This window comes from Octopus sinensis, linkage group LG14 (genome assembly GCF_006345805.1).
Source record: "Octopus sinensis linkage group LG14, ASM634580v1, whole genome shotgun sequence".
Lineage (NCBI taxonomy): Eukaryota > Metazoa > Mollusca > Cephalopoda > Octopoda > Octopodidae > Octopus > Octopus sinensis.
The window spans coordinates 18,278,128-18,289,623 of NC_043010.1; the positions used below are offsets into that span (position 1 = coordinate 18,278,128).

Here is an 11,496-nt window from a genome sequence, read left to right on the forward strand (position 1 = left end):
GACACAAACCACATCAGCGTTAGACGTCTTACTTGGAAATGCAATCAATGAGACACTAGTAAGATTTGAACTTATAACTATGAGCTCAGTAGGTTACCTCATTACCAACGTTGAAGTCAGTGTTTGTTTCTCAGAGGTGGATGAGCAGCACCAATGGCATTCCTCAGGATTCCAAGACCCATAAGAGGAAGAAAGTAAGAGTGAAGACCTGGTCCCTATAATTACAAAGAGCGTGGATGATGGTGATGATGTGGACCCTACTGAATTCACCCTGAGACCATGTGGTGGTGTTAAACTGGGCAAAGGATTAATTTTACCACCCGAGAACTGGAATGATCATTGGTAACAGACTTCCACATGATCTTTCTGAGAAATTCCACTTAGAATGATTTGACTGATTGACCTAAGGCTAAGGTAGAAGACATTTGACCAAAGTTCTGTGCAGTGGGATTGAACCAAAAACCACCAAGATTCCATTTCTTAGCAGTAGGTCAACTTGTAAGTTCCTTGATTGTAGGTTGATGGTTCAAAATGAACTTCTTACATAGCCAGGCTCTGCAACTGCAGAAAATCTGCTCCCCATCCCCTGAAACATGGTTGATAAATAAAGAATTCAAGGAAGAAACAAGAAAATTCGAAAATATAAAAAGGAAACTACAAAAATACAAGAGCTTACCTTTTTCAATGCCATGAATGTTCTGATGAGGTAAAACTTTTGTAGATTGTAGTCTGCGAGTTGTGATCAAGTCATAGATGTGTAAATAACAACCAATACCTGGAGTGGAGCGAAATGGAAAGTGAAAAACAATTGGAGGACTTAATAAAACTGACAACTGGGGTTTGGTGCAGCTCTTTGGCTTAGCAGTTCCAGTCAAACTGTCTAACCCATGGCAGCACTGAAAACGGACGTTAAATGATGATGATGATGACACAGTGTCCATAACAAACACTCCTTTTTTTTTACTTAGATTTTGTGTATTTTATACATTATTCCTTGAATCACCTGAAGAATAATTTAGTAATGGACAAACCGACAGATAACTGATGGTTTGGACTGTTCTGCCATTCTAGTGGCATTCCACATTCTGTCCTTGTGTCACTCTGATAGCCCTGGTTACACCAAACTAAAGGAGGAACAAATTGCAATATTCCCGCTTTCCCCAAGTGGACACTCAGCTCTTTTGTAAATGTTCTACTCATTCAAGCTTTATATCTGGCATTGGTGAAATATTTACCAATCTTTCCTTCCATGACTATATACAAGTAGATTCTTTATGAACATCTACAAGTACAAATGATATTATGAAACTTTCAACTTCAATGCTTTCCCAGTTTGTTGACAGATGAGTATGAAATCAAGACTCACTCCCATTTACCTTGCTTTTATTTTCAAAAAAAAAAAGAAAAAAATTAAATTAATTGATCTTTTTGCAATTTTTGTGTTAATTGCATAACATCAACTAATTGAAGTTTTCCAACTCACTGTATTTACATGAGTTGCCCTAAACACACCTGTCATGTATTTGGAATTCAAAATTCTCTCCCATGTTACAGTTCTTGTTTGGTGGGTTGATGTTAGCCACGTCTTACTGATAAGTCAACTTTAGTCAGTTCCTCGATGGTGGGTTAGTTGTTGGCAGTGAATTTCTTTTACTCAATAAGTAATGGTTTAATATTTTGTCAGCTTCTCATGGTATGAGTTATTCTAGTAAGGCTTCTGTCATAGGTCGATCTTACTCATGTTCCTACAATTAATGTTATTCAAGTTTTAGAGATGGATTAAATTTAACTTTTATGGCACATGTCCCGGTGGCACGTGAAAAACAACATTTGAGCGCGGTCGTTGCCAGTGCTGTCAGACTGGTTCCCATGTAGGTAGCACGTAAAAAAACACCTTTTGAGCATGGTTGTTGCCAGAACTGCCTGACTGGCCCTCGTGCATGTGGCACGTAAAAGCACCCACTACACTCTTGGAGTGGTTGGCATTAGGAAGGGCATCCAGTTGTAGAAACTTTGTCAGATCTGATTGAGCCTGGTGCAGCCTCTGGCTCACCAGTCCTCAGTCAAACCGTCCAACCCATGCCAGCATGGAAAGCAGACGTTAAACGATGATGATGATGATTATCATGTGTTCTTTTCTTTTTCTCTCAGACAATTGTCTGTGGCTTGATGTAGATCTCAGCTGCTATTTCTAGCACCTGTGACCATATATATATATATATATATATATATATAGGCTGGTTTTCTAAACAGTTTCTCAGTGAGGGTTGGACTTTTAGACAAATGGAACATAACACACAAGAAATCCGGTGAAGTCTTGGAATGTTATATTTCCTGGTGACACACTAACAGATATCTTTACAATGAATTGATCCTTGCCAACAAAGACCCACTATTCATTTAAAACCCAATAAAGAATTATTGGTGATGGCTTTAGCAGACATGAAGGAGCTCATAATTTGTAATGACAGGAAATAAATGTAAAAAAAAAAAAAATACAACAGAGTGAAAAACAAAAAGGCAAGTCTAAGAATTAAAAAAAAAGGAGTTAAATATAAGATTGACTGAGAAAATTAGTACAAATTTTGGTATATTTTTGTGTAGAGAATGAAGTTCCTAAAAAGTAAAGAGAATTTACTTTCAGATCAAGCATCTCCTGCATCAACTTTAATAAATTTTGAACCTGAGCACTCTACACAATACGCTTACAAGAACACAATCTCTTATCCAAATCCCTTGGCAGCAGGTATATTTGGAATTTGGAACTATTTTGATTTTGGAAATGGTAGTATAGTATATTTCTATTTTGCATCCGGCACCAGACTGGGAGTTGCAAATAGACCTGAAGGGTCACCTCATCTTCCTAGAAAAGGTGGTGGTAACATCATTTTGGCCAGACAGGTTCTTGTTCTCCAAGAGTACAAAACAATCATCATGGCTAGACTCACAGAGCCCAGGGAAGACAGACTTGATATTTCTCAACAGCTGAAGAAAACCAAATATCAGGACTTGGTCTACAAAGCATTTGTCAAAGGATGGTATGCAGCCTCATTACCTGTTGAAGTTGGCTGTTGCAGCACTATATTGCCTGCAGAAGATTGGACTTGAACCCAAACAGCTAAAGAAAACCACAGAGTAGACAGGCATGGCAGCTGAAACCAACTCAAGGTGACTATGGTTGATAAGAGACCAAAGATGGAACCCTTCGAGAAGCAAAGACTAATTCAGTCCTTGCTGCCCGAATCAGGTGAATTGTACAGGCTAAGGGATGAAATGTTCATACCTTTGAGATACCTGCTGATTATGGATTCAGAAGAGCTTACAATATTTCTGTTAATCGGAGGAGGACGAAGGTGGCTATGTGGTAAAAAGTTTGCTTCGCAACCACAATGGGGCAGAACAGTTCTAATGTTTATGTCCACTGTAATGTTGTTACCATGGAGACAGTCCCACTGATGGCAGTGGAAGACCCACTGACATGCGTGAAAGAACGAACTACAGGTTGGAAAGATGGCGTATAACAGTGTTAGAGATGGAATCCCAAAGCACTGCATTAGCAAGCTACAAGCACGATCACCACTAGGCTAAGCACCTCTCTCACACACTATATATATATATATATATATATATATATATATATATGTGTGTGTGTGTGTGTGTGTTCTGTTGTGTGTGGGGAGAGTCTATTGAAGAAGTTGCAAGACGCAACGAAATTTTAAAAAAATAAAAAATAAATGTGGAAATTTTACCGGTGAGTGTGTTGAACTATAAGGTACCCAAAAAGAATGACTCTCCCCAGACACAACAGAATATACTTCAACACACAAACTCACATAAAGAATCTTGCAAACCAAATACAAAAACGATATATGCATATATATATATATATATATATATATATATAAATGTATATATATGTATGTATGTATGTATATATATATATATATATATGTATATATCTTTATATATAAAAGTGAAGTTGCGTGTCTGTCTCCTACGATTTAGATTCCTAACTACTCCCACATTTTGCGGTACAGTGTAACCAAAAGCGGGTATCTTATAGTCGTGATTCATATTGAGCCCTTCTGGGAGTGCGCGTCTACGATGAGTCTACGGTTTAAAACAAAATTTACCATCACTTTTTCCCATTTTCAATGTATTTTTTTGCTATTATATAAGGGAAGTAACTCTCTAAAAATGTATTATTAAATCTCAGAACGTAAAAAGCTACAGTAACATCCCCCTTTGTGGTTAGCCATATTGAGATGGCTATTATACTTTACATCTCTAAAAATGCTTATATAGTTATTTCCCTTACAAACCCGAGCAACGCCGGGCGATACTGCTAGTATATATATATATATATAGAGAGAGAGAGAGAGAGAGGGAGGGAGAGGGAGGGAGGGAGAGGGAGGGAGAGGGAGGGAGGGAGAGAGAGAGGGAGGGAGAGAGAGAGAGGGAGGGAGAAAGTGCAAACGGTGGGGTACATGTGCTACACCTCGGCCGTTCGGAAGGTTCAACACCTCATAGTAATCAGTGAGTGTATACATATAAATAAACGAGTGTATACCATGTGTATGCAACACGTTGATATACGAACAAGCGGACTTAATTGAGAAAATATTTGTACACAAAAAGTTCTTCGACTGTGTTTAATTATGTGAGCAAATAAGGAGGATAAAGAGAGTTGAGTTGATATAATACCTACCAGCTAAAACGGTGTCTCCTATTATTTTTAGGGCTGTTACTGGTCCCGACTGAAAAGCTTCTTTCAATTTTGCAGAAACATCAGCCATGTTTTACCGGTGTACAAACTTTAAGACGGTGTCACAGGAAAAACTCTCCCGTCTGAAATAAATAGCACAGCGCCGTTGATTCAACTGTGACACAGTAGATAAGGATGAAAGAAGTTTTGATTGAGGCCACGACATTTTTTATTTAGAAAAAGTGTACTCTGGACCTCATTACTCGATGTGTTTGTTTTTTTCCCTTTATAAGATGTAATTTTTATGGAGCTTTAACAGCTACACTTAACAAGGCAAACGGTCATTCCATGTCTTTCGATAACTTATCTTGTGCACTTTGTGTGTATATGTGTGTGGATAGAGAGAGAGAGAGAGAGAGAGAGAGAGAGCTTATTCCAGAAGCGAGATCGTCTGCAGAAGTAAAAATTGTATTTATTAGTATAAAAGGCGATTTTTGGTTTCGTTTTCTTTTTTGTTTCTTTATCAGTGTACCTAAATCCAAAGGCCATCGGATGAAAATATAATTACTTATGTCGTATATCATTCTTCGAGAATGAGAGAAACTGGTATGTCTTTTCTGAACGGTATAATCGTGTGTGCTGGGAGGGTCATTTCGCCAATAACAACACACGCACTAGTTCAATATCGCTTCTTTATTGTTAGTCAAAGTCCTTTCGTCGCTATTCGCCATCTTCTCATGACTTGTCCTCTCCTCTCAAGGTTTGCGCTGAGTCTGTCCGAGATCTGATCTTATGCCCGTGTGTATGTACACTTGTAAGTGTGTATGTCACTGTGTGTTTGTTTAGAAGAAGGGTGAGTGTAAACGAAGAATTTATGTGTGTGTGTCTAAGTGTGAGTGTGTGTCCGTCCAGATCTGAGACCAGATTGACCTAAAAGAGATCATAGATGGCTAATGCACACACACCCTCACATACGCATACAAGCAGTGAAGCCGGTGTACACACCCACCCACCCACCCACAATCGCATGCACGCGCGGACGTGCACAAACTTTTCGTACTTGAATTTATGGGCATGTTCCACAAAACTGATGCCGTAGCATATATTTTTCAATCATAGTTCAGCATCCTCGGTCATGGTCGGAGCAACGATGGAAGGTGCTTCTGGACCCGCAGTCTCTCGACACTACTCAATCTTTCTGTGTTCTTCCAGTTCATTTGGCCAGAAAACCTTCAGTGGGATTTTGCTGTCTCAAATGAAACAACCGGGTTTTCTGTCCCGTATCCTCAGTGTTACGGCTTTAGATTCTGTACTGACAACAAGGCATATCTCGGGGGTTACAAGGGGTGACAAAGAATTACAAGTCCGTGCTCACCCTCCTGTTCATACACAAAACGTCAAAACGTCCTTTCCGAACCGTAGGTTCATAACGACGATTTCCTAGATTCTGTAGAGTATATAATTCCCCCGCCTGCTGAGTGGACAGGGGTAACGTGAGCTGAAGTGTTTTGCTCATGACCTCAACGCATCTCGCAGTCCAGGAATCGAAACTACAATCTTCCAATCATGAATGCCACATGACTAAGCCACGGGCCTCCACCGTTCACACATCAGTCCTTACTACTTGTGCGCTTAATACCCGCTCGTACTTCTTTAGAGGAGCTACAACAAATCAACGCCGTACACCTGACTCTTGTGTTACGCTGTTTTATGAACAGCGGTACAAGCTTTTGGACGGTTGTTTCGTGCATAAGCTAGTCTTTGGTTCTGAATGTCAAATAGATAATACTAGCCGATATGTCCACAAGTGTTTCATTTAATTCTTGTTTTGTGAGGACCGAAAAAGTAGCCCCTCCTTTTGTGAAACAAAGAAACCAATTTTGCATTTTGCCCCTGTCCGTTTTTCAGTGAATTCTTCTGCTTTTGTAGATTAAATTCTTATCAAGACAATGTCTTTTAATGCTATGTTTCAGCCTTTTCTTTTGTTATAACAAGAATTTCAAATATTGGAGGAGCTTGGGTAAAACTAATTCTCTATACATTAACGATGACCTCTCTCTCTCTTTCTCTCTGTAAGTTTGGAAATTGGTAAAGATGACACAAGTAAACTGCCTGAAAGTCCCGAAAGAAACGGACTGATTCTATTTTTTTTTTGCAGGTATCGCGAATATATGCCCGTGTTAAAGCTGAACTATGTAACTGAAATTAGAAACGGCTGAGCTTACTCGATTAAATTGTGTTTAACCTAAGATGGTGGGAAATTTGACAGGTTAAGCACATATTTTACGTGTACCATCCAACGACAATGGAAACGAGCATTAAGACTGAGATTTCGATCCTTGGTTACAAATCAGTTGTTTTTGTCTTAGACTCTTGCACTGTGAATAACAGCAGTAACTGCGAAAAGAAACATATTCGGTAAAATCGGAAGACTTAGAAATGACAAGATGGACGCCCTGAATGGTTACAAAACTGACAAAGTGTGGGTTTCGTTGTTTATAAAATATACTCACAAACAATTATTCAGCCAGTTTAATTGGTCGTAGTAATTACAGGTCCCCTTCTAGGCTCATTACGTACGTGGGATTCTCGAATGCCAACAAAAATTCTAAGGTGTGCAGTTTTGAGTCAACAGAATTTATCATAAAATGGCCTCAGTTTAATTCATTTCAGTCGTAACTTATGTAAAATGACCGATTTTGTAAACTGGGCATGCCGTTTCTATGCTGCTTCTTCCGTTTGTACCGGAAGTTGTTTTTTCTTCGTGCAGATTCGACGCATTTACCACGATTCTTTTATTTATTTAACTAGTGATATTTAAATTTCATTCATACATAAAAATGAGTTGAAATGTGAATAATTGGGGAAGCAGCATTACAGTATCACGCTAGGATAAGAGAACAATCTTAATAATACTAAAATTCTAAGGATGTTTGTGTGTACCTGTAATATCCCAGAAATAGTATATTTTATCTTAATTTTTTTACATATTTATTTTCATACTTACCTTCAGCAGTGCAGTACAATTTTTTGCGACATTTGGACCGCTATTTAATAATGAAAACGAGTAAACACAATTTTTGTGTTTACTCGTGACGTCAACACACATACAGAATACACACACATATAATGAATGTCATGGCTAGTCAATCAACACAAATACACGTCCGCTTTCTGTGACATATACACACACATAGTCCTCGTGCTCTCTAAGAAAAAAAACGTTGACGTTTTGACGTACACAATATTTTATTCATTTTTTTTTGTAGTTTCAGCTCAGAGCTATGGCCATGCTGGAGCACCACCGTTTTGCTATACTGTTATTACTGAGATCCTCCTCTAATATGTGGCACTTGGTGAAGAATGGAGTTTGATGTAGCTTCCCTCATTTGCACCTCTTGCAGTGAGGTAGGTTCGTCTGGGACTCTCGACAGGAAGAGGTCCAGCTTTGATTTAAAAACACCTTCATCTACTTTGTGGAGGTTGCTCAGGCTCTTTGGGAGAGTATTAAAAAGCAGTGGACCCCTGAAATCCAGGCTGTTTCAGTAACTGGTCCTGAAGCACGATAGCTTTGCTGGGATCTTTGGCACTGTGCAGTGTCGACCCGTTCTGGCATTGGTGTAGCTTTCAAAGCCAAAATTAAGCACAATTCCTTCCAGGGTCTTCCAGATGTATATTACTGCATACCTCTCCCGCCTTCGCTCCAGGGGGTAGAGTCTTAGGTGTTTCAGCTTTTCCCAGTAGCTGAGCCGTTGCAAAGAGATGATCTCCTTTGTGAAGCTTCGTGGATTGCTTTAAGGTCCACTTATAATTTTACACTGTTGGTTGACCATAGCTGGGAGCAGTAATCCAGGCGGCCGAGGACGAATGTCTTCCAGAGGACCATCATGGTTTCCTTATCTCTGGTTCTGAATGTTCTCAAGATCCATCCAGCTAGTCGTCCGCATTTTGTCGCCATCCTGGAAATGTGCACTTGGAAAGAGGCATTATCACTCATGTCGATACCCAAGTCCCGCACTGATTTAGGCTCTGGTATTGTAATTCCCTGTGGACCAGTGTACCCTGAAAGTTTCATATTCAGTTTTGGATGCTGGTAGCGCAGGGCTTGGAATTTTCCAGCATTGAACTGCATATTATTATCCTAGAAATATTTTTAACTGAATGTGATTTCAAAAATGTAAGTTGTTTGTACAGTAAGTGTTTATATTTTAGCTTTCTTTAAACAGACAATATTTCAATGTTTTTTAAAAATTATTTTAAAGTGAATGGCAATCTTTCGCTTGTCATCCGGAGTTCATTAATTTCTGTTAAACTTTTTATCTATCTACTTTTGTTTTAAAGTGAAAGATGTATGTATATGTATATGAAATGGACGTGCGTGTGTGAAAGTGAGAGAGAGAGAGAGAGAGAGAGAGAGAGAAAAAGAGAGAGAGAGAGAGTGAGTGAAGGGGTGTGTTGTCATGTATACGTACATACATCAATACATATATATGCATGTTTTTTTGTATGTACGTGTGCATGTGAAAGAGATGAAAGAGGGAGTGAGTGGGTGGGTGAACGTGTGTTTTCTTACATATGTGTAAGTGACACATTCTCTCTCATTCTCTCACTGTCACACACACACACACACACACACACACACACACACACACACACACACGTCCATTTCATATACACATCCATACACTTTTCACTTTCACTTTAAAACAAAAGTAAATAGATAAAAATTTTTTACGGAAATTAACGAACAAAACCAGCTAATTCGGGTGACAGTTCTGAGGGTCAAAGCGAAAGATCACCCCAAGGGAATAACATTACAAAAAATCTTTCGAGTGCATTCAACATATCTCAACTCCTAAGATTTGGATGCTATTTCTAGCACGCCCTGCTACCACCTAACAGCTATTTGCGATAAAGGACCTCAAATACCTGTTACATGGTAGCAGGGTGTGCAAGAAATAGCAGCCAAATCCTTCCTTTTCCGGGGAGAGGAGCCGTTTACGCGTGATTTCGATGTCACATTCGTTGAAAGCATGCGAAATAACCTGGAAAAGAAAAAAGAAAAACCCACGAAGCAAAATTCTGTTGCTGGGGAAACTCAGACTTTCCAGGTGACCCAACGGGTCATGGGATTGGTTAAGGGAGACAAAGAAAGGACTTTGAAATTTTACTTAAAAATAAGGAGATACAGTTAATATATTAATATAAAGAAAATATAAGGGGATGAGCTGGCAGACTCGTTAGCACGCCGGACAAAATGCGTGGCGTCATTTAGTTCGTCTTTACGTTCTGAATTCAAAAGCCGCAGAGGTCGACTTTGCCTTTCATCCTTTTCGGGGCCGATAAAATAAAGTACCAGTTGAGCCCTGCAGTTGATGTAATCAAATTATCCACTCCTCTGAAATTGCCGGCTTCGTGCCAACATTTGAAACCAATATAAAAAAAAAAAACTTGTAAATAAAAACATGGTGGGAAAGTCATTTTAGCGTCTAACACGGAGAACCGTTTATATTTCATTTGAAAATGATGACACTTCATCATATTGGAGTTTCAAGATTTTCGTTACACCATTTGCAACCTGGTCACTGATGCGATCCCAGTCTAAGATGACTGAAAATTAGGTACATCCTTCTCCCCTTCCTCATCATCATCTATATGTGTTATCTACGCTCCGCAGACTGAATATCAAGAATCTCCATTCGGGTATTTTCTCGGCCATTCTTACACATTCACAATGCGATGATTTAGCCCCCGTCCTTGATGCTGTCAAACAAGCTTTTACCGTTGTATATCTTGTGCTCTTACTCTCTGACCAAAGAACTGCAGCTTCATTGTTTTTTCAAAATGGTGTGGACCGGGTTTTCTCGAACATTCTAGAATTTGGTTTTCAGTCTCTTATAAAAACCTTTCGGTGCTCATTTTTACAGCCAGATGACTCTGGAAGACAGTCAAGACAGATGACCAAGATCCTTCGTCGTCACGAACGTAGCACAATTATTTTCAGATATTTTGGGCAAGCTGTGTGTTGCGTATCAATAGCTTTCTGCAATCTCAGAACAGCATCTCTTTCCCAGTCTGCAATTACCGTTGTTGTTGTTGTTGTTAACTGTAAAAGGCCAACGCAGTTTATCTTTATGTGCGACAATAAATTCTTCTGCTAAATGTTCGAGGGTACTGTTCAGTTACTTCTTCATGCAGCCTAAGAAACATTCATTAACTCAACCAGTCACCATAGCAGCATCGACCAGTGGAGGCGCAATGGCCCAATGGTTAGGGCAGCGGACTCGCGGTTTCGATTCCCTAACCGGGCGATGTGTGTGTTTATTGAGCGAAAACACCTAAAGCTCCACGAGGCTCCGGCAGGGGGAGATGGCGACCCCTGTTTATACTCTTTCGCTCCAACTTTCTCTCACTCTTTCTTCCTGTTTCTTGTCCCCGACATCCTGCTGAGCCTGGATGCGCATTCCATCCGTCGATGCTCTTGCTGTCGGGGGCTGACCTGCTTTCTCTTCTGCGGGTCTTACGAATAGCAAAGGACCACGTTTCGGACTTCTAGGACGAAGACCACTTCGCTCAACAAACAAACAAACAAAACAGCATCGACCAAACCTCGTAAGATTACTCGGAACATTCAATTAATCATCCGCCATATCAGTTTGAGATAGGTTGTGACAGCAAAAAGGAATGTTTAATTTTTGCGCCTAAAGACCTTATGGAACATTCTCGAAGGTTTTGGCGAGTTTATAAAAAAATGCCTGGCAAACCGTCTGTCTCTAGACCCATGTTTAATA

The 11,496-nt window shown here is 39.6% G+C and overlaps 1 protein-coding gene across 2 annotated transcripts in view; it reads right to left on the bottom strand.

The window, feature by feature from the left end:
* The window catches only part of LOC115219028 (WD repeat-containing protein 6), an 82,725-nt gene extending 77,866 nt beyond the window's left edge, over window positions 1-4,859 (bottom strand). Inside the window, exons 1-2 of one of the 2 annotated variants that reach the window (XM_036508705.1) lie at window positions 4,709-4,848; window positions 677-775 (exon numbers count right to left, since the gene is read on the bottom strand). In XM_036508705.1, the coding sequence (XP_036364598.1) occupies window positions 677-775; window positions 4,709-4,796 (187 nt within the window). In that variant the 5' untranslated portion in view covers window positions 4,797-4,848. Of the gene's footprint in view, window positions 1-676; window positions 776-4,708 lie in introns of both variants that reach the window. The other variant, XM_029789070.2, reaches the window with a different exon arrangement.
* Window positions 4,860-11,496: the final 6,637 nt, after the last annotated feature.